This window comes from Zingiber officinale, chromosome 7B (genome assembly GCF_018446385.1).
Source record: "Zingiber officinale cultivar Zhangliang chromosome 7B, Zo_v1.1, whole genome shotgun sequence".
In the NCBI taxonomy this organism is placed as follows: Eukaryota; Viridiplantae; Streptophyta; class Magnoliopsida; order Zingiberales; family Zingiberaceae; genus Zingiber; species Zingiber officinale.
In genome coordinates, this window is record NC_055999.1 from 106,570,097 (window position 1) to 106,592,684 (window position 22,588).

At 39.6% G+C, this 22,588-nt stretch overlaps 2 protein-coding genes across 6 annotated transcripts; one reads left to right on the forward strand and one right to left on the reverse strand.

Annotated features, from left to right (window-relative positions):
- The first annotated feature begins 3,358 nt into the window (after window positions 1–3,358).
- On the forward strand, window positions 3,359–9,863 carry LOC122006752 (ABC transporter G family member 36-like). Of its 3 annotated transcripts, none has more exons than XM_042562363.1 (23): window positions 3,359–3,767; window positions 3,844–3,964; window positions 4,080–4,168; window positions 4,287–4,371; window positions 4,471–4,630; window positions 4,718–4,794; window positions 4,891–4,944; window positions 5,067–5,157; window positions 5,225–5,526; window positions 5,612–5,893; window positions 5,980–6,296; window positions 6,380–6,540; window positions 6,648–6,751; window positions 6,840–6,996; window positions 7,072–7,304; window positions 7,379–7,711; window positions 7,775–8,065; window positions 8,146–8,229; window positions 8,300–8,448; window positions 8,533–8,760; window positions 8,841–9,012; window positions 9,081–9,335; window positions 9,427–9,863. In XM_042562363.1, the coding sequence occupies exons 1-23, from the start codon at window positions 3,427–3,429 to the stop codon at window positions 9,682–9,684; spliced, it is 4,344 nt and encodes a 1,447-aa protein (XP_042418297.1). In that variant the 5' UTR covers window positions 3,359–3,426; the 3' UTR covers window positions 9,685–9,863. The 3 variants fall into 3 exon arrangements, with proteins under 3 accessions (XP_042418297.1, XP_042418298.1, XP_042418296.1); XM_042562364.1 differs by having other exon boundaries at window positions 8,315–8,448; XM_042562362.1 differs by having other exon boundaries at window positions 7,379–8,065; window positions 8,315–8,448.
- Window positions 9,864–10,012: 149 nt separating this feature from the next.
- On the reverse strand, window positions 10,013–19,063 carry LOC122006753 (serine/threonine protein phosphatase 2A 57 kDa regulatory subunit B' kappa isoform-like). Of its 3 annotated transcripts, none has more exons than XM_042562367.1 (4): window positions 18,928–19,044; window positions 18,783–18,828; window positions 17,399–18,690; window positions 10,013–10,525 (listed from the first exon to the last, which is right to left on the reverse strand). In XM_042562367.1, exons 3-4 carry the CDS (start codon window positions 18,563–18,565, stop codon window positions 10,157–10,159), a joined length of 1,536 nt encoding a protein of 511 aa, XP_042418301.1. In that variant the 5' UTR covers window positions 18,566–18,690; window positions 18,783–18,828; window positions 18,928–19,044; the 3' UTR covers window positions 10,013–10,156. The 3 variants fall into 3 exon arrangements, with proteins under 3 accessions (XP_042418301.1, XP_042418300.1, XP_042418299.1); XM_042562366.1 differs by having other exon boundaries at window positions 18,775–18,828; XM_042562365.1 differs by having other exon boundaries at window positions 18,783–19,063.
- Between the last annotated feature and the right edge of the window lie 3,525 nt (window positions 19,064–22,588).

Sequence of the window (22,588 nt, forward strand, 5' to 3'; positions counted from 1 at the left end):
TGATGTTTTTCATGGAATGCAATTGACTTCTAGTCCCCATCCAAGAGGGGATAAGTGTGTCTAGCTTACCTTGTCCCCATTTTGACTCGAGTCTCATGTAATGCAATTGACTTACCTAGTCCAACTAGTGTTAGCCCATCCAAATTGCCTAATTTATCGATTTGTCCAACTCCCTTATCTTGTTGTGCCCACTAAATTGGCTCACCCATGTCACTAAGCACATCCAACATGTATAGCTCTCCTAGTCCCTTATCTAATGTGTTTGATCACCTAATTTGACAAACTCAACTTCTATGTGCATTTCAGATTTAAATGTATATTTTTATTTAGAAAAAAATAAGAACTAACATTATTTGAATACATAAATAAAAAATTATTTTTACTAAATATGAAACCATATCCCTATTTATATTTTTAATTTATTTTTCCAACTAAATAAAAAGCTACTTATTATATTTAACCGAACAAGACAATTATTATTATTATTATTATTAACCAAATCCCCGAAATCCCATTTATTTGGTTGACAAGTTGTAACACATTCTAGAGGATTAATTTAATGATATAACTAGCGGGTCACGTCCGGCACGTTTTTAGTTAAAGCTTATGCCTTGATTAACTATTAATCTTCTTAAAGATATTATCATTAACTTCCATTTTTTTTTATTTTTGAAAATAATTTTTTTGATATTTAAAATTTTGGATCTTGTATTTTTTTGACAAACTTATCCAACATATATTATTACGCTAGACCACTGGACGATTCTTTGTCATCTCATCTAGCATGCCCATACAATTAAGCTACCTGATTTTTTATTTCAATCGTCACACCTACTTGATTTCTTGACCAATTTGACAAACCCATTTAATTTGACTATCTCAGATTACCCTAATCAACCAATTTGACCAATCTAGTGCGAGCAACTGATACAACTCATCGTTCAACTCAACTAGTTCATCTAGCCAATCTAGCCCAATTTGATCAATATAGTCTAACCAATTGATGCAACTCATTTGGTTCATTCAATTCAACTAGTCCATCTTGCCAACCTAGCTCAAACTAACCATTTGACACGTCAACTCAACTAGCCCATCCAATGCGACAAGTGTGTCTAGCTCACCTTGTCCCCACTCATTCTATTCGACTCAACAAACTCAAGCAATGCAATTGATTTATCTAGTTGAATTAGTATTGGCCGTCCAAATTATCCAATCCATCAATTTGTCGAACTCGTTTACCTTATTGTGCCGACTCGATTGGCTCATTGATGTCACTTAACACCCCTGATTTGATCGAATCCTCCAACAAGCATAACTCACTTAATCCATTGTGTATCTTAATCTAATTATTTTTTTAAATTAATTCAAGTATCCAGCTATTCAAACTAACTAATTCTAAAGATGATTCATCCGATTCTATGAAATTTTTTCATAACTACACGAATAAATCAGAAAAATGCTATGTCCCCTTTTAACTAATTGATTTGATTGATAATGTATTAGATATCAATTTAGCAAACTCAACTCTTAAACATTAAAAAAAACTAAAAATATACATTATTTGAATATAATAATAAAGAAAGAAAAATTATTTTTACTAAATACAAAACCATATTCCTTATACAACAAATATTTCAAATTTATTTTTGCAATTATATATAAAACTTCTCAACAAGATTTCATTTATTTAGTTGACGAATGGTAACACATTCTAGACGATTAATTTAATAATGTTTCATGCATTAATTGTTTAATGCATAAATTTAATATGATCCTTCAGTTTTGTCCAATTAAGATTCCTTGACTGATACATTCAAGGAATTCATTAGTACATTTTGCTACAATTAGTACATGCTTAATCCATTAATTTTAAGCAGATCAAATTTTCTGTCCTTAAATTTCTCTGTTCCCGTGTCCCGTCGATCGGACGAATCAGATTACATCTTAAGACATCATGACATCTTTAAGATGTATACAATATCCTCGTGATCTGTAAGGTATCCTTGAGATGTAATATGGTCCGTCCGATCGGCAAGGGGACACGGGGACAGAAGAATTTGGGGACAGAAGATTTGATCTCAATTTTAAGATATGTAGCAATAATTTCTAAGAATAAATTGGAATAACCATATTTTCTCAAAATAAAATTCACTAAAATGAAAACGAAAGAAAAATAAAAAAGACCTCTCTTATTTTTCATATGCTAATAAGGCTTTATTCAATATTATTATACCAATTTTAGTGAAAGTTGTTTTAAGACACTCAAATTTATTAGTTAAAAATAGTTTAATATTAATGAAATTTATTTAAATATGAATTTCAAATCACTCCAAATTATATCCACACCTTCATTTTTGAATTGGACGGGATCAGCAAATTTTGAACAGATTAAGAAATTTTTAAATGTGAAAATAAAAATTTGAAGGTAGAAAATAAAATTTACGTTTTCTCCTCTCTGAACCGGAAGGTTGAGAGAACATCTCCATTTTTATGACCAGAAGATGGAACATTCATATGATCGGATCATGACCGTAATGATTTCTTCTTGTGTTCACCATCCCCTCTAGGTTATAGTTTGATTTAGAAAGGGTGATCGGAGGCCACCAATGGTGGACAAGTGGGCAGGTTGTTGGGCGAGCGGGGGTGACTTCCGACCGTCCTCTCTGAACCAAACTATAACATGGAGGAGACGATGAACCTAGGAAGGGATCATAATCAATTACGATCGGATCGCGATCACGATCTGCCCACAATTATGAGTGGTCAATCCCCTGTTCTATAAAAAAATGATCAGATAATTGATTGTGTTCCCTTCCTGAGTTCACCGTCTCCTCTATGTTATAATTTAGTTTAAGGCGGCCGGACGCCACCAGTGGTGGACAAGTGGTCAGATTACTGAGTACCAAGCGGGGTACCCTCCGTGCGGCCTCTGATTTTTTTCTTCAAACCAAACTATAATTTAAAGGGGATAATAAACTCAGAAAAAGATCACAATTAATTACAATCAAATTACGATCACGATTCCATCATAATTATGAGTTATGAGTGGTCCATCCCTAATTAAAAAAAAAAAACTCTCAAGAAGGTTAGCCCCTGGTACAGTGGTGGCGGTTCCAACATCAATCTACCTGACCTGACGTGGATCCTTCTCTACGTGTTTTATATTTTAATGCAATGTGATGCTTCGTCAATCACCAAATCTGAATCTTCTCTAAAAGCGCACGCTTGCCATTGTTAGCCACTGGTTCTGATCTCAGCTCTGACCATGGCCGGAAGCTTCATCCACGGCAGCTTCTCCTCCACTCTTTCATCTGTAGCCCACGCGATAATAAATGCTCCATTGGGCCCTTATAAGTTCGACTTCCAAGTTGCAATCTTTGTCAGGGGCCAGGCTTCACCAAAAAGGCGTCGTTTTGGGAAGAGGAGATGGAGACGAGCGAGGTGCACCGGCTGGGGAGCATGCGGCGGAGCAGCTCGGTGTGGCGGAGAACCGAGGAGTCGGTGTTCTCGCGGTCGTCGAGGGAGCGGTCGGCGGAGGACGACGAGGAGGCGCTCCGGTGGGCGGCGCTGGAGAAGCTGCCCACCTTCGACCGCGTGCGCCGCGGCATCCTCTCGCTTCCTGACGAGGGCGGCGTCGCCGGGCTTCGGGAAGTCGACGTAGGGAAGCTTGGGTTCCAGGAGCGGCGTGCTCTCCTCGAGCGCCTCCTCCACGTGGCCGAGGAGGACAACGAGCTCTTCTTGCTCAAGCTCAAGGACCGCATCCAACGGTCAGGAATCTCTCTCTCTCTCTCCTGGTGTTGCTTTTTGTCTGCTTCTAATTTTGTCCTGTTCTGTTGATTCCAGGGTGGGGCTCGACCTGCCGGACATCGAAGTGAGGTACGAGAACCTCACCGTCGAAGCGGAGACCTACGTCGGCGAGGGAGGATTGCCGACCATCTTCAATTCCACCATCAACCTGCTCGAGGTATAAAGATTCACCTAAAAAACACTTGCATCTTAACTTTCAAGAGGAAGAGCGATTTGCCACTAACCCTTGCGCTGGTTCTTGCTCTTGTAACATTTGTTTTGAAAAAAAAAAGGGTTATGCAAATCTTTTGCGAATACTTCCAAGTCGAAAGAGACCTTTGTCGATCCTTCACAATGTCAGTGGAATCATCAAGCCTCGCAGGTAATTTCTTCTACTTTCATCTCTCATCACAAAAAACAGAACAAAAAAAAACCTTTTTTTAACTATGATTCTTTCTGAATTCTGACCAAGACGCTTGATTGTACTTGATGATGACCAGGATGACATTGCTCTTAGGTCCTCCTGGATCAGGAAAAACCATATTGTTGTTGGCATTGGCCGGAAAGCTCGACTCTGAACTCAAGGTAAAAGGAGGTTTATATGTTGTTCTTCCATTTACACATTACTGCATCAGTCTTTCTTATTAGCTTGTAACTGAATTGTTAACCAAACAATAATGGTAGACGACGGGAAAGGTGACCTACAATGGCCATGAAATGCATGAATTTGTCCCTGAACGAACTGCTGCCTACATCAGCCAGTATGATCTTCACATTGGTGAGATGACAGTTCGTGAGACGTTAGCCTTTTCCGCTAGGTGTCAAGGAGTTGGCACTCGGCATGGTAAGCGCCGCCTAATTCAAGGGGTTGATGCCAAGGAATTGGTACTCAGCTAGTTTCGAATGAACTTTTTCTGTCAATAACTTGCAGACATGTTAATTGAGTTGGCTAGGCGAGAGAAAGAAGCAAACATTAAGCCAGATCCTGACCTAGATGTTTTCATGAAGGTTAAGACTTCCTACCTGTCAGTATATATTGCTTCTCTATATCGATTGAACTAAGAGAATTTAATTGATGATGAAATCTCTATAATTAATGATCAGGCATCTTCAATAGAAGGACAAGAAACCAATGTGATTACAGATTATGTGCTCAAGGTACATTACTGCCTAATATAGTAATGTTCTTTGAGATATTTGATTCTGAACACCTAAGATAATTCGTGCGAGAGCAAAATAGTTTAGCAATTGTCACACTTGTTTGTTCTTTGAACTTGTAGATACTAGGTTTGGAGGTTTGTGCTGACACCATGGTTGGAGACGAAATGTTGAGAGGCATTTCTGGCGGGCAAAGGAAGCGTGTTACGACAGGTAGAACAAGTGCAGATTGAATTAATGTCTGCATTTGTTTGGTGCTTCCTGATATTGTTTGATTTAGGTGAAATGCTTGTTGGACCTGCAAGAGCTCTATTCATGGATGAGATATCAACCGGTTTGGACAGCTCAACAACTTATCAGATAGTAAACTCCCTCAGGCAATCTATTCACATTCTTAGTGGAACCGCCGTTATATCTCTACTTCAACCGGCACCGGAGACCTATGACCTCTTCGACGACATCATTCTTCTCTCTGACGGGCAAGTTGTGTATCATGGCCCGCGGGAGAATGTACTCGAATTCTTTGAGTCTATGGGCTTCAAATGCCCGGAGAGGAAGGGTGTTGCAGATTTCCTACAAGAAGTAGGTTTGCGGTCAAATGGTTCGATTCAATTGATTTATTTTCCTTCATATCTAAAGTTAATAGTGAATTTCATTTGGTGCAAAGGTAACATCGAGGAAGGATCAACAGCAATACTGGGCACGCCATGATGAGCCTTACAGATACGTTCCTGTAAGAGTATTTTCTGAAGCATTCCAATCGTTCCATGTCGGTTGTGCCATTGCAGAGGAAATTGCTTCCCCATATGATAAGAGTAAGAGCCATCCTGCTGCTCTTACAGTCACAAAATACGGGGTTAGCAACAAGGAATTGTTAAAAGCCAACATTGACAGAGAATTATTGCTAATGAAGAGAAACTCATTCGTCTACATCTTCAAAGCAATTCAAGTGGGTTTAGTTTTTCCCTACTTCATTGAATAGCTTCTTCAGTTTGATGATTAGCATTTTTATATAATTTTGTAACTTTTCTACAGATTTCCATCATGGCGCTGATTGCAATGACAGTCTTCTTCCGTACTAAAATGCACCGTGATTCAGTGGACGATGGTGGAATATATATGGGAGCACTTTTCTTTGGAGTGGTCATGGTCATGTTTAATGGTTTCTCCGAACTCGCCATGACCATTTTAAAGCTTCCTGTTTTTTTCAAGCAAAGGGATCTCCTATTTTATCCGGCATGGGCATATGCAATACCGACATGGATTCTTAAGATTCCCATTTCCTTCGTCGAAGTTGCAGTGTGGGTTTTCACAACGTATTATGTCACAGGATTCGATCCAAATGTCGGAAGGTAAGAACTTGAAAGATGAACTCTGAAAAAAGATCCATTTTATTCTCAACAAAGTAACATATCTAGAATGCCTCTCCTGTAAGGTTGTTTAAGCAGTATCTGCTGCTACTGGCAGCAAATCAGATGGCATCTGGTCTCTTCCGTGCCATTGCTGCAGTATCTAGGAATTTGATTATTGCAAATACCTTTGGATCCTTTGTGTTGCTCATTCTTCTTGTGCTTGGTGGTTTCATTCTTTCTCGACGTGAGTGATGATTCCTTAATTTTTCTACTTTTTGCATATCTATTTGCGCGCGTACATTAGTATCATGGCTCAGAAACTACTAATTGATATTATCCCATCTGCTATAGATCAAGTGAAGAAATGGTGGATTTGGGGTTATTGGATCTCACCGCTAATGTACTCGCATAATGCAATATCGACAAATGAATTCTTAGGACATAGCTGGAGTCATGTGAGCACGCTTCTACTAACGGTATCCGAGAAGTCTGTAACTTCGTTGAAACCTTTAGCTAATAAATGTGTCTTGTGTTTCGATGCAGAAACTTCCACAGGCAACAGAGTCACTCGGAGTAATAGTTTTGAAATCCCGTGGAGTTTTTACCGAAGCAAAATGGTATTGGATTGGATTTGCGGCTCTAGTTGGTTATATTTTTGTGTTCAATGCTCTTTTCACTGTGGCACTTGCTTATCTAAAACGTGAGTACATTCTCCTTCATTCAATGTGCTCTATGACTTCAAGTTGAATTCTAATCGACTATCTCACATTTGCAGCATATGGGAAATCTCAACCATCTCTGTCTGAAGAATCATTAAATGAAAAGAATGCCAATCTGACCGGGGAAGTTGTAGAACGATCATCTAGAGAAAGGAATTCTTCTAGTCATTCTTTGGAAAACATCAATACAATTGCATCTCTTAATCGAAACAAGAAGGGAATGGTGCTTCCGTTCACTCCGCTCGCTCTCACGTTTGAAAATATAAGATATTCCGTCGACATGCCACAAGTATTTATTCATTTAGAAAAGTAGTTTATCAACTGTTTCATTTGAAACCTTTTACAATTTTGTTTAAACTTTAGGAAATGAAAGCTCAAGGGGTGGTAGAAGACCGTTTGGAACTTTTGAAGGGTGTAAGTGGTTCTTTTAGGCCCGGAGTCCTGACTGCTCTAATGGGTGTGAGTGGTGCCGGCAAAACAACACTAATGGATGTACTAGCCGGTCGCAAAACTGGTGGATACATAGAAGGAAACATTACTATATCTGGTTATCCTAAGAAACAAGACACGTTTGCTCGCATATCAGGTTACTGTGAGCAAAATGACATCCATTCTCCCCATGTGACGGTTTACGAGTCTCTTTTTTATTCAGCATGGCTTAGGTTATCTGCTGATGTTGATTCTACAACTCGGAAGGTTTGTCCTCGACTAAACAGACAAGCCAATATTAGAAGTCTAATTGAACATGAACTCTTGCAGATGTTTGTCGAAGAGGTGATGGAGCTTGTAGAGTTGACACCGCTCAGAAATGCACTTGTTGGACTGCCCGGAGTAGATGGATTATCAACCGAGCAACGGAAGAGGCTCACTATTGCAGTGGAGCTTGTTGCCAACCCGTCCATTATATTCATGGATGAACCGACCTCAGGGCTCGACGCAAGGGCTGCAGCCATTGTCATGAGAACTGTTAGGAACACTGTGGATACGGGGAGGACTGTCGTGTGTACTATCCACCAGCCCAGTATCGACATATTCGAAGCTTTTGATGAGGTGATTAGTCCTCAATATTTTGCACAGTTTGTTTGGTAGATCCTAAGACTTATCTGTTTCTCTGCTTTTTCAAATTGTAGCTCTTCCTAATGAAGCGAGGCGGAGAAGAAATATATGTTGGTCCACTCGGCCGCCATTCGTGTGATCTTATAAGCTACTTTGAGGTAGGTACTGGAAGAAACATACTTAACTTAGTAAAAGATTGACAGGGCAGCAACAATTGGCAATGATAAGTTGATCGTTCGCAAGGGAATTAATGGCGTGACGAAGATAAAAGACGGTTATAATCCCGCAACTTGGATGTTAGAAGTGACTACACAGATGCAAGAAAATGTACTAGGTGTTAATTTCAGTGAAGTATACAAGAGCTCAGAGTTGTACCAGTGAGTTTTCTTCTTGCCCCCAATTACATTTTCAAAAATTCTCGATTTGAGTATGTTGTATGTGAATTGTCTTGCCTGGTATAGGAGAAACAAGAATCTGATAAAGGAGTTGAGTTCGCCTTCCCCAGGTTCAAGTGATCTCTACTTTCCGACTCAGTACTCTCAGTCTTTTATTGGGCAATGCTCGGCGTGCCTTTGGAAGCAACACTTATCGTATTGGCGGAATCCTCCATACACTGCAATGCGGTTTTTCTTTACGGCCATCATAGCTTTGTTGTTCGGCTCTATATTTTGGGACCTTGGCACCAAAAGGTAAATCCTTTTTCGCAATGTGAGATACCTAACAAAAAGATTGCAAGGTTATGAATTTGGACAAAACTTCACAATTGCAGGTCTAGGCAACAGGATCTATTCAATGCAATGGGTTCGATGTATGCTGCTGTCCTATTCATCGGGGTACAAAATGCTTCGTCAGTTCAACCGGTTGTGGCCGTTGAACGAACAGTGTTTTATAGGGAAAGAGCCGCAGGGATGTACTCGGCTTTGCCATACGCCTTTGGGCAAGTGAGTATCTCTGAGAGTATTCTCTATTGCAAATATAATTGGTTGAGTTAGTAGTCTTTCATTCGCAGGTTACAATTGAAATTCCATATGTTTTGGTACAAGCATTGATATACGGTGTGATAGTCTACTCGATGATTGGATTCGAGTGGACGGCCGCAAAGTTCTTCTGGTACCTGTTCTTCATGTACTTCACACTCCTCTACTTCACATTTTATGGAATGATGGCGGTCGGGTTAACTCCCAACCACCACATTGCATCCATTGTTTCTGCTGCCTTTTACGCGATATGGAACCTCTTCTCTGGGTTCCTTATCCCTCGCCCGGTAAGTTAGAAACTTCAATCACTTATCCGTTGGGTATGTCTTCAAAGTATGAAGTAAACTCTCACATTTGTTTCTTCTTTGTTTTTTACAGCAAATTCCGATATGGTGGAGGTGGTATTACTGGATGTGTCCGGTTGCTTGGACCTTGTATGGATTGGTCGTGTCGCAGTTTGGAGATGTGCACGAGAATCTTGAAGATGGTCCCTCTGTGTCAGAGTTTGTGAGAAGTTATTTTGGGTTTAGGCATAACTTTCTAGGCGTGGTAGCAACAGTCATCGTCGCATTTCCTGTGCTTTTCGCGTTCCTCTTTGGCTTTTCGATCAAGATGCTCAACTTCCAGAGGAGATGAAAAGTTATACATATATCTGAGAACCAACACCTTGGAGATTATAAAGATCAGTCTTTCCTCTATGCATGTATCTATAGGTATTTTGCTCTTTTGTAATAAATGTAGAGATATGAGAATTCGCCCACAAAAATTGTTTATTAGAAACAAATGAATCCTAAATAAACAAGTATCTTCTTGAACTTTCATGAACAACCATTTTAAATCATCATAAAAGTCTCCATTGAAACCCTCTTTAGAAATGAACAAGAAAACCTCAAAACAACAGAAGTAACTAAATTTTAAAACTGAAATGATCGAGCATATCTACAGAGAGAAATAAATCAGCAAATGCTCTTCAACGACACCAAGCACATAGAAAGGTTTCAATTACTTACAAGCATTACCATCAGTGAGGATTTCTGACTAGTGATATGAAAACAAATCCCAACACTGGGATACATTAAAGCCACTTTCTTCTGGTTTTCTAATATTTTCACGAAAGAACAGCAGCTATCGAAGGGGTGATTGTAGGTCTTACCAGGACCGGCGTGTTCCCAGTCACTGACTGGAAGGATGCAATAGTCTCCAGACGCTCCCAGATCATCCTCCGCGTCTCCTCTGTTACCTTTCGCTTCTCTTCGTCCTGATTATGTTGTCTTTCACATGCTGTAAAGAGTTCTGGATCCATCTCTGATAACATTTTCTTCACGTTTTGTGTTAGGTTAAGAACAGCTTGATTCCAGTGACATTGGATGTTCCTCTCTAGGGCAGGTAAAATAAGTGGCATGATTGCTTGCCTATTTTGCGAAACCAGATTAATGACATGGTCATTGTTCCACAAGAATAGGGCTCTCTCAGCGACCTAAAAAATGTTTACAAGTGATTAGATAAGTTATTCTAAAGAAATGAAATAATAATAAAAGTGGGTGCTGATCTTATGAATGATGACTTGGGTTATTTAGAACATTTTCAGGCTACTTTTTTCCAAACCAAGCAATGTTTCCACTAATGATATAAACTTCACTGTAAAGATAAAGGTGAGTAGAGACTTTTCTAAGAAAACAAGAAAATTACTGGAGAACACATGATATAAAAGAACAAACAAGTTAAAACCCAGGCAGTATAACAAACAAATTTAACAAGTAAAAAAACCTAAAGAAGAACTCCAAGTAAATATGTTTAGGTCGGTCGAGAAATTTGAATAAGACAGTAAGCTTCAGTCCCATCTTGTGGTTGTCTTATACATTTTCATGAGGCTGAAAGGTAACCTCTAAGCATATGCATAAATTCTCTCAAGAACATGTTATTTACCATTAAACCAAATTCACTTACTGCTATTTAACTAGTGCGATGATTCTGTCAACCGAAATGATTGAAGGAAATAGAGATGAGGACAGAATCTTTCCATCTGTTTTCTCTTATTTTATTTCAGGAATAAATGGAGGAAAATTAAATTTACAGATCTCATAAAGACAAATAGACAGTAAGTATCTCTCTCCATTCAATTAAGTCTAAGTAAACTGTACAAAGTAAAATCTAAAATCTCGTGTATTCGGGAACCACGAGTTAGGCCTTTATATAGAAAAGAGCAAATTAACCAAAAGACCAAACTACCCCTATACTTATTCTAACACTCCCCCTCAAGCTTGAGAATATAGATCATATACACCAAACTTGTTACATATGTAGTCAATCCGAGGACCTCTAAGTGATTTAGTGAATATATCTGCTAGTTGATTATTTGAGTTGACAAAGCTAGTAGATATTTCTCCAGATATGACTTTCTCTCTGACAAAGTGACAGTCAACTTCAATATGCTTTATTCTCTCATGGAAGACTGGATTTGAGGCAATATGCATAGCGGCCTGGTTGTCACATATGAGTGACATTTGTGTAACCTCTCCAAACCTTAATTCCTGAAGCAACTGTTTTAACCATATAAGTTCTTGACTAGCAATAGTCATAGCTCGATATTCTGCCTCTGCACTGGATCTTGCCACAACATTATGTTTTTTGCTTTTCCAAGAAACAAGGTTACCTCCGACAAATATACAAAATCCAGAAGTGGATCTTCTATCAGAGGGAGATCCTGCCCAATCTGCATCAGAATATCCCACGACTTGAGTATGTCCTTTGTCTTCATATAGAAGACCCTTTCCTGGTGCACCCCTGATATATCGAACAATGCGAGTCACTGCATCCCAGTGTTCTTTGCATGGAGAGCTAAGAAACTGACTTACTACACTCACTGCAAATGAGATATCTGGACGAGTGACAGTAAGGTAGCTTAGTTTCCCTACCAATCGCCTATACCGTTCAGGATCTGAAAAAGGCTCCCCCTGATTTGGTAGGAGCTTGACATTAGGATCCATGGGATTGTCGACTATCTTTGAGTTTAACATTCCCGTTTCTTCCAAAATATCCATCGCATACTTCCTTTGGGATATAATGATCCCATCTTTAGACTGTGTCACTTCTATCCCTAGAAAATATTTGAGTTTGCCAAGATCCTTTGTCTGGAAATGTTTGAAAAGATATTGTTTTACTTGTGAAATTTCAAGATGATCATTACCTGTGATGACAATATCATCAACATAAACCACTACATAGATGCAACCAGTAGACGAGTGGCGATAAAAAACAGAATGATCAGCCTCGCTTCGAGTCATGCCAAACTGCTGAATTACGGTACTAAATCTACTGAACCATGCTCTGGGTGACTGCTTGAGACCATATAAAGATTTCCGCAAGCGACATACAAGACCAGAAGATCCCCCTGAGCAACAAAACACGAAGGTTGCTCCATGTAGACTTCCTCGAGCAGGTCACCATGTAAGAATGCATTCTTGATGTCCAATTGATGAAGAGGCTAATGGTGAATTGCAGCAATAGACAGAAAAAGACGCACAGAAGACATCTTGGCAACAGGAGAAAAGGTGTCTCCATAATCCAATCCAAATACCTGAGTATAGCCTTTAGCAACAAGACGAGCCTTAAGCCGATCAACCGTGCCGTCTACACTAATTTTTACCGTAAACACCCATCGACAACCAACCACTGACTTCCCAGGAGGTAGAGGAACGAGATCCCAAGTCCCACTGCTCTGTAAGACACTCATTTCATCAAGCATAGCTTGTTTCCATCCTGGATGAGCAAAGGCATCACCTGCAGTCTTTGGAAGAGAAACAGACGACAGGGAAGACAGACAATAATAATAGGATGGGGAAAGACGATGATAGCTTAAAGAAACATAGTGAGGAGAAGGATTACGAGTGGAACGCATACCCTTTCGAAGTGCAATAGGAACATCAGAGTCAGGAGATGGGACCGGAGGAAACGACGAAGGACTTGGCTCCAAAGATGTGCCCACAACAGTGTCAGTGTTGGTCGGCGGCAAAGCAGAACGAGGACGACGCTGATAAACCTACAAAGGAGGAGACGAGGCCGGAGGTGATAGAGGCGCCTCCGGAGGGTAAAAGATAGTCACTGGTGCAGGTGGAGAGGGAGAAACCTCAGCCTGTGAAGCAGAAGGACCAAAAAAGGAAACCGACTCAAAGAATGTGACGTCAGCAGAGATGAAGTATCGACGAAGAGTAGGGGAATAACACTTGTACCCTTTCTGAGACCGTGGGTACCCAAGGAAGACACACTTATGAGATCGGGGAGAGAGTTTGTCAATGCCGGGATCAAGAGCATGAGCAAAACAAATAGAACCAAAGACCCGAGGTGGTAGAGGATGAAGGGACTGGTGTGGATAAAGTACCTGATGAGGTATTTTACCCTGGAGAGTGGAAGAAGGCATGCGATTGATGAGATAACATGCAGTAAGTACGACATCACCCCAAAACTGATTAGGGACATGAGAATGGAGAAGAAGAGTTCGAGTGGTTTCAAGGAGATGACGATTCTTGCGTTCAGCAACCCCATTCTGTTGAGAGGTATGAGGGCAAGACGTGCGATGCAACACACAATGAGATGTCAAGAAAGTACGAAATTGAGTAGATAAATACTCGCGTGCATTATCACTTTGCAAAGTTCGAAGGGAAATACCAAATAGAGTTTTTATTTCTAGAAAAAAGGATTCAAAAATAAAAAATAATTCTGAACGATCCTTCATCAGATATAACCGTGTACAACGGAAAAAATCGTCTATAAAAGTAACAAAATACCTTGACCCCATTGTAGAAGAAACACGACTCGGACCCCAAATATCAGAATAAACCAAAGCAAAAGGAGGCATAGCCCGACTCTCAATACGAGGAGAAAAAGAACTACGAACATGCTTACCTAATTGACACGGCGCACAAGATAAAGACTCTAAGTGAGAAAGGCTAGGATGTAACTGTTTCAACTTATTAAGACCTGGATGTCCTAACTGAGCATGAATAAGAAGTGGAGATGCCGCCGCCGAACCAACAAAAGAGTGTTGTTGAAGCCGATATAGGCCATGAGATTCACATCCGAAGCCAATCATCCTCCCCGTACTCCGGTCCTGTAAGGAAACAGACGTGTTAGTAAAAGAAATGACACAATCAAGAGATCGGGTAAGTTGACTTATCGACAATAAATTAAAAGGAGCGCCGGGAACATAAAGAACATTATGAATTGAAAGAAATGAAGAAGGATGAACAATACCAATACCCTGGGATTGAGTTTGGGAACCATTGGCCATAGTGACCATTGGTAAATTATCAGAAGTAGTGAGAGAGGAAAAAAGGAATTTATTACCAGTGATATGATCGGTGGCCCCCGAATCAAGAACCCAAGGACCCGAAGAACGAGATATGCCAGCAAAGGAAGTACCAGCGTCTGCAATGGTAGCAGTGGAACCCGAAGTCTGTCGATCCTCAAACCATTTCAGAAAGTCAGTATAAGAAGATATTGAAGTCGAATCAGGTGTTAACTGTGAAGTGGAAGCTGAAGGAGCAACAGAGCTCCGAACAATCTGAGCAGCACGAGGAGGACGACCATGTAAACTCCAGCATTTATCAATCGTGTGTCCCGGTCGGTGGCAATGATCACACCAAGGGCGTCCTTTGCCACCCTTGCAAGGTGGAGGTCCTTTGTGTCGAGAGACCAAAGCTGACGAGTCAACAGGAACAGAAGAAGGCATCGTCAAAACTTTGGCCGGGACACGGAGAAGAGTCGCCCAGGTATTTTCCATGGTAGCTTCTGTGGGGCTGCCCAGGATCTGGTCACGGACATGAGAATAATCTGTGGGCAGACCATATAAAGCCAAAGACATAAAAAATTTCTTCCGATTTTCAAGCTCTTCAACAGGATCGGCCGCAGGTGGGAGCGGTTCATTGAAGTCACAAAGAAGGCTAGACACTGAACCCAGATAAGTCGACATTGAATCCAATCTGATGGGCGCTGAGGATGATCATGAGATCTTCACAAACTTGATAGAGTCGTCGAGAGGTGTTTGTAAAGAGTTGTTGAGCTTGTGTCCAAACAGCTTTGCAAGTTTTGTGAGTACGGAAGACATTCCTAAGAGATGAATGGATGGTGGCTCGGATAATACAACATAACTGAGCGTCAACCTTCTTCCACAGAGGACGATCGGCGACTTGAACATCTTCTTCAGTTTGAGTGAGATGTGTCTCATAACCCTGTCCAACAAGCCAAAGCTCAATGTGAGATGCCCAAGAGATATAATTTTTACCATCCAACTGTTCGGAAGAAAGAGGTGCAGTTATATGGTTGGTAAAGATTGAGGTATCTGGCTTTGGGGCGCCAGATGCAGCCATGAATAGAGCTGTGAACCAGACGGATCTGTTTTGGAAAGGCTTTTGTCAGGAGAACCAACAACGGCAGACAGCCAGGTAGGAGGGCTGGAAAACAGGGCAACCAACAACTTAAATCTCCTTCAATCGCAGAATGTTTTTCAGCAACCTCATGAGCCAACTGGGTAATCACATGCTCCAGTTTTGTGCCAATAGCAAGCAGCAGAATCAGAGGGATGAATGATATCCAAAAGTATGTGTGCCAACCATTAACATTCAGCAACAAGAAAATGAAGACAAACACCCAGAGATACCAACTTATACCAGCGGCAGAGTACTGGTTGGAGGAGAACCAGCGGCGGATCGCCAAAAGATCGCGTTTTTCTCCCTGCGCAGCGCAACTCGCGAGAGAGCGAGAGAGCAGAAGAAGCCTCCGGCCGGAGAGAAGAAAGAAAGAGGAGGTGGCGCAGGGAAAGCTCGCGGGCGGGCCCTAGCTTCGTGTGAGAGCAGAAGGCGGCGACGTCGCAGAGAACAGAAGGCGGCGGCGGCGTCGCAGAGAACAGAAGGCGGCGTCGGCGGCGCAGAGAACAGAAGGCGGCGGCGGCGCAGAGGTGCTGCGAGAGAGGCGCGACGAGGGAAAGCTCGCGCCGTCGTGAGGTTGCGTCGTGAGGCAGCGACACAGCGGCGCAAAGAAAGGAAGTTAGGGTTGGCTCGGGAGGGATAAGGAAATTAGGTTTAGGGTTTTAACCTCGCTCTGATACCATGTACAAAGCAAAACCTAAAATCTCGTGTATTTGGGAACCACGAGTTAGGCCTTTATATAGAAAAGAGCAAATTAACCAAAAGACCAAACTACCCCTATACTTATTCTAACATAAACAATAAAAATGAAATAAAGTGGATATGAGATAATATAGTTCATTGTTTTCGTTTTTCTTCACTTACCTATTTCATTTTCCTTATATTTGCTCCCCTCCAAATAAACACAACATACGAGAGATTCTGGACTCCCTCTCTATTTTCCTTCGGGATGCATAAGTAATCCATCCAACATCTGACAATACTTGGCATACAATATAATGCAAAACTCAAACACAGATGTATGGGGAAAAAAACTCCTTGCTCAACAGATTGAAGGAGCAATAAAGACTGTTTATTTGAATATGACATATAACATTGGCTGACATCCTATACTTGTTATGCTCTTTAATATCAACTATTTTTTAAATGCTAATTAAGCTTCTAAATTAATTGCTAGACTCTCATGGTGAGACAATGTGGATATCTCCTCCTTTAATATAGCAGAATTATCTGATGGGGTGACATGTGCGAGTTCCTACCAAATAATGTAACCCAGAAGAGTATGTGCACAACTTATAGCCAAAAAAAAATATAATTGGTGTTGCAAGGCTGTCATTGGCACACATTATCTGAAGCAGTATAATTTGCTCAATGCTAGACAAAGAATTTTATGCAAGTCCCAGAAACTTGTATGAAGAACTTAGGTTTAGCAAGATCCCAATTTACATTTCATATCCATGACTCAATCTCAAAATTGACCAGTCACACAGAAGAGACAACTCTAAAGAAAACTGTGGACAAGAAAATACCACACAATGATTTTGTTTGTCTCAGAAATTGCTGACAATGAGCACGGAAGGTTCTAGCTAGAATTATAAATGTTATCCACTAACAGATCTACTGTTTGAGACATACATGAAACTTCACACGATCGTTGGAGAAACTGGTAGACAATCATTTGGTTTGAAGAACATGGATAAGACTACCATGGAGATGTACGTACAAACAGATTACTTGAGCTCATTCTACTTTTAAATTCCTCACATGTGATCATTACCAATAAAACCAAAAGTTTAGGGGTAAAAAGTAGACCTTTTGAAATGTACTGTAAGCTCATGCAACCTAGAAGAAATCATAAAATATAGATAACAGATATTTATGTAGAAAAGGAAAGTAACAACAGAATTTGGGGACAAAGTTTTTATCACCTGGAAGTGGGAGTTGGTGACACATAAAGCAATTCTCTGGAACAATGGAACCACACAATCCAGGGACTCCACCGTGTTGGTAGCCTCCAATACTTCCTCCAACTCACTCAAAAACATAACTTCCTTCTGACTACTTGTTATTGGCCAATACTTCAATAGGCCCTTTATCACCAAATTTATCAATTTAGGCTCTTTCTCCACAAACTGTGCCACACAGCACGTTAGCTGCTGAAGATAAACCCCTAATGTCTTTGGTTTATGAAGAGGTAGCAGAGCCTTCACCAAAAAGATTTTGTGCTCCTCTTTCAGTGGCAGTGCAAACCCACTGATAACACTACCAAAAACCTCTAGTAATTCTGCAATTCCATTATGCTTTTCTGTTTCAAACACAAACCGGTAAAATACATTGCTGACTGCTTTTCGGATGAAAGGGCGATGCACCATAAATTTTCCATAGATTCTGTGCAAGATGGTTTTCAAGCAATCCCTTTCTCTGGGGTCCTCAGAATCAAATAGATCAAGCAATTTCACGATGAAGAAATGATCCACATATTTCTTACCTATCTTAGCATCAAATGATGAGGACTCTATGAACTTCAGTAACAAATCATAAACAAGTTGCAAGTGGGGCCATGCAGGATCGAACATTGGTTCTTCCTCTTCAGTCTCCCCACCGCTAGTGCTGGTTCGTGAATTTGGAGGGAAGGCCCTAAACAAGTTAGCAGCAAACATTTTACAGCTAGCAGAGATAACAGGTTCAATGAACTTAGACGTCCCGGCATCAACATAGTCGATGAGGTCTAGTAGCGCCTGCCGTTTCATTTCCTTCTCCGAGGAATTCTTGTTTGGATCTGAGAAATCAAAGATAGCATTACAAAGGTTCAACTTGCTGAGGAAAAGGTTCTGTTTTTCTGCAGCAGGAACATCTCTGAATGTAAGAAGAGGTTCGATGCTGGTGACAACACTGGAAGGGAAGATAGCGGAAGCTGTCCTCTTCGTTGTGGTTGCCCGGGAGGGAAGCACACTACCACTGCCTGTCCGCTGGATCTGGTTCCCGTCACCCGAAGGCACACCATCATTGCCTCCATGTCCACGAATCGAACCCGAAGAAGTATCAGATTTGGAGGATTTTCGAGGTATTTTACTGAGGAGTTGCTTCCACATCATGCCAGAATGGGGACGGCAGTCAGTTCCAAGTACACAAAATCAGGGATTTCGATGGTTGACAAACCCAGTGAACCCTCACTCAATTCGGCAACAACTACACTGATCGGAACAACTTCCACTTTTCACTGAAATGTCGAGACAAAAGGCACAATGGCTAATATTTGAGATCAAAAGAAAGCATAAATTTCGAAGCTAAACACAAACAACACCTGCCTACCAACGGAGATCGCAAACCCTAAACAAATCCAAGCCCAGATCTGCACCTAGAAGCACGTCCAGAAAAAGTGGCGCAGATTACAGTCCAACCAGCAGTGGAATCTCCGGAGACAGCAGCACTACGAATTTTCCGGGACGAAATTTACCGATCTGGCGAGGAAGTCTCGATGCGAAGAAGAATTCGAAGCTCCGGAGACGGATTCTCACTCGAAACGAACAGATTGGAGCCGCCTTCGATCTCCGCCGCTCCCCGAAGACGAAGCCAGAACTAGGCACTGGAAGCCAGAAATAGGCACTGGCGGAGTGAGAAGCAAGTGCCGCCGTCTCAAATGGACGGCAACGATGAATCTCCCGTATGCTCGTATGCTACGAAAAGCATCTGAACCGTTGGCAAAATATCAATTTGTTACATTTGGGGTCCAATAATTAAAATAATTAATAAATCATTTTATTAAAAACTTTTGAGTATTTTATTAACGCAGAGGGAAGGGAAGTGAAGGGTCAAAAAAGGGGAAGGAAAATTTAAAACTTTGTTTCCCCCTGAATTACGGAAAAAAACAGATAAGGAAAGATAAGTTTAATCTTCCGAAAGAATTTCTTACGTTTCGATTTAGGAGGGTGTAAGGAAGGATAAAGAAAATTAAAAATAGTTGTGTTCTAATTTTATCCTTATTTTGTTATATTAATTATAAAATTATTATTTTAGATATTTTTTATGTCGTGGCGAAAAACATTCGCACCGCTCGACTTGTATCGTCCAACGCTTGTACTCCGTCGACATCGACTTTCATGCCAACACCAACTTCAACGTCGACTTCGATGCCAACTTTGATGCTGACTTCGATGCCAACTTTGATGTCGACTTCGATGTCGATGTTGACATTGACTTCGACGCCAACACTAACTCCGACGCCGATGCCGACTTTAAAAAATAAGTATAAATGTTTGAATGTGTAAGTCTTAACCAATAAATATATATAAGATGTACTAATTTTTTACGCGTAAGCTTTTAACAAAAATGAGGATAATTTTAAAACTTTATATATTTAACTTTCATTGTCCTCACTTTCCTCCCAAACATGATAACACGTGTTACGTTATGAACTTTCCCTCCCTCCCAACAACAACAACTAAGTCTTTTCCCACTAAGTGGGGACCGTATGAATCCTTTTACGCCATTGAGCTCTATCTCCTATTATATCATCATCTATATTTAAATAAATTTTATCTTGTTTTATTGTTGCTAACCAAGTCTTTTTTAGTCTTCCTCTTCCTCGTTTGATATGCATGTTTATCATAGTTTCACATCGCCTAACTGGAGCATTTATTGGTCGTCTAAGTACATGTCCGTACAATCTTAAACGTGTCTCTCGGAGTTTGTCCTCAATAGATGCAACTCCGACTTTCTCTCTAATGCTCTCATTCCTTATTTTGTCCATCTTCGTATGTCCACACATCCACCTTAACATCCTCATCTCTGCAACTCTCATCTTATGTTTATGTGCTCGAGTAATAACCCAACATTCAGCTCCATATAACATAGCAGATCTAACAGCAGTTTTATAGAACTTACATTTAAGTTTAAGACGTACTTTACGGTCACATAAAACACCCGACGCTCCCCTCCATTTCATCCATCCTGCTTGTATTCTATGTAAGACGTCTCTCTCAATCCCTCCATCATTTTGTAAAAATGATCCTAAATATTTAAATCTCTCGGTTCCGGGCAACTCGTCCTCTCCTATCTTAACAATTGTTTCATTACTTCTAATATTGCTAAACTTAAATTCCATATATTCTGTCTTTAATCTACTAAGCTTAAAACCTTTTCCTTCTAGTGTTTCCCTCCAAGATTCTAGCTTAGCATTTACTTATTCACGTGTCTCATCTACCAAAATAATATCATCTGCAAACAACATGCACCACGATACTGTGTCTTGCATGTGCGCAGTGAGTTCGTCCATAATTAGTGCAAAAAGATAGGGACTTAGGGATGATCCTTGATGCAACTCTATCTTTATTGGAAATGCTTCAGTTACTCCGCCTGAAGTCTTTACTCTGGTCGTTATATCCTCATACATATCCTTAATTAGTTCAATATATGTTACGCTAACACCTCTCTTTTCTAAAATTCTCCATATAATTTCTCTTGGAACTCTATTATAAGCTTTTTCTAAGTCAATGAATACCATGTGTAGATCTTATTTTTGCTCCCGATATTTTTCAATTAATTGTCTAAGGAGATGTATAGCTTCTATTGTCGATCTTCCAGGCATGAATCCAAATTGATTTTTTGTCACTGTAGTCTCCTTCCTTAATCTTTTTTCTATTACTTTTTATCAAAGTTTCATAGTATAACTCATTAGTTTAATACCTTTATAGTTTACACAATTCTGTATGTCTCCCTTGTTCTTATATAAAGTAACTAGAACACTTATCCTCCATTGATTAAACATTCTTTTCCCTCCCTCCCAAATAAGAAAAATATAAATACTTTATTTTCTCTTTCTTTTTCACCCTTCCCTTTCATTCCCCTTTCGTTAATGAACTTTAGCTCACCCCATCTAAATAAAGGGTAAGGATTTTCTTAAAAGTGGTACTCTATTTTTATTTTTACTGAAGATAGGAGTAATCCTATAATAATTTTTCCATCTATTTTAACTCTAAATTAAAATTAAAAATATTATGCTAAATTTTTTTTTTAATTTTCTGATAAAATAAAAAAAATATTATTTAATTATCAATTTTTATATTTATTTAAAAAATATCATTTTATGAAAAAAAATATAGAATATTTAAAAGTCATTTCTAAAAAAGAAAAAAAATACATATTTAAAAAAAAAAATCAAACAGGACCTCAACTTTTTTATTTAAATTGAATCAACTTGAACCTAATCAAATTGATCATGAAAAAAAATAATTAATCTATTAAAGAAGTTTTTAATGATCTTTTTTTTAAAATACCTCATTAAATTTCTAATGACCTTTAAATTTATTTATATTTATAATTTTAAATTTTTAATAATTTTTTTTTTAAAATACAACATACTTCATTCTAGAATTTATTTTATTTTTTATTTTCATAATCCAAGTATCTCATCTAATCCTAAGGTAATCAACTTACTTCCACAAAAAATTTTCACCTACTAAAATATATATATATATATATACACACACACGATCTAATGCGGCCAAAACATATTTTTTATTCTCTTTCATCTGCATACAATTCTCTTCTGCCTCTTGTATGCAAGGTGATGTTTGTTTATAAAAATCAATATCAACGTGATACTGATTTCTACAAACTAGCACCAACAATAAATGAAACCAACACCAACGTTGGTGCAGGTTTCAATAAACCAGCACTAACAACAAAAGAAACCAGTATAAATGTTGGTGTTGGTTTCTACAAATAACACCAACAACAAATAAAATCAAGTGGGGCTTAATTTTACAAACCAGCACCAAAGTGGAGCTAGCCTTTAAATATCAATTTCAATATGCTGGTATTTAAACACCAACACATTAGAGTTGGTTTGTACAAACTAGCACTACGTTGGTACTGATTTCAACAAACTAGCACGAACAACAAATAAAATCAGTACCAACGTTGGTGCTGGTTTTATTTGTTGTTAGTGTTGGTTTCATTTGTCATTAATGCTGGTTTGTTGAAATCAACACCAACTGTGGTGCTGGTTTATACAAACCAGCTCCAACGTTGGAGCTGGCTACAAACTAGCACCATGTGGTGCTACTGGTTTGTAAAAACCAGCTCCATTATGTTGGTTTTTAAAAATTAGTTTCATC

Bases quoted from the DNA above. Each gene is read 5' to 3' on its own strand.
- LOC122006752 (XM_042562362.1), top strand. From the start codon at position 3,427: ATGGAGACGAGCGAGGTGCACCGGCTGGGGAGCATGCGGCGGAGCAGC. The intron at 4,169-4,286 runs GTAATTTCTTCT...GATGATGACCAG, and splicing joins GGAATCATCAAGCCTCGCAG to GATGACATTGCTCTTAGGTC. The intron at 9,336-9,426 runs GTAAGTTAGAAA...TGTTTTTTACAG, and splicing joins GGTTCCTTATCCCTCGCCCG to CAAATTCCGATATGGTGGAG.
- LOC122006753 (XM_042562365.1), bottom strand. From the start codon at position 18,565: ATGATGTGGAAGCAACTCCTCAGTAAAATACCTCGAAAATCCTCCAAA. The intron at 10,526-17,398 runs GTGATAAAAACT...AACATTTTTTAG, and splicing joins TCACCAACTCCCACTTCCAG to GTCGCTGAGAGAGCCCTATT.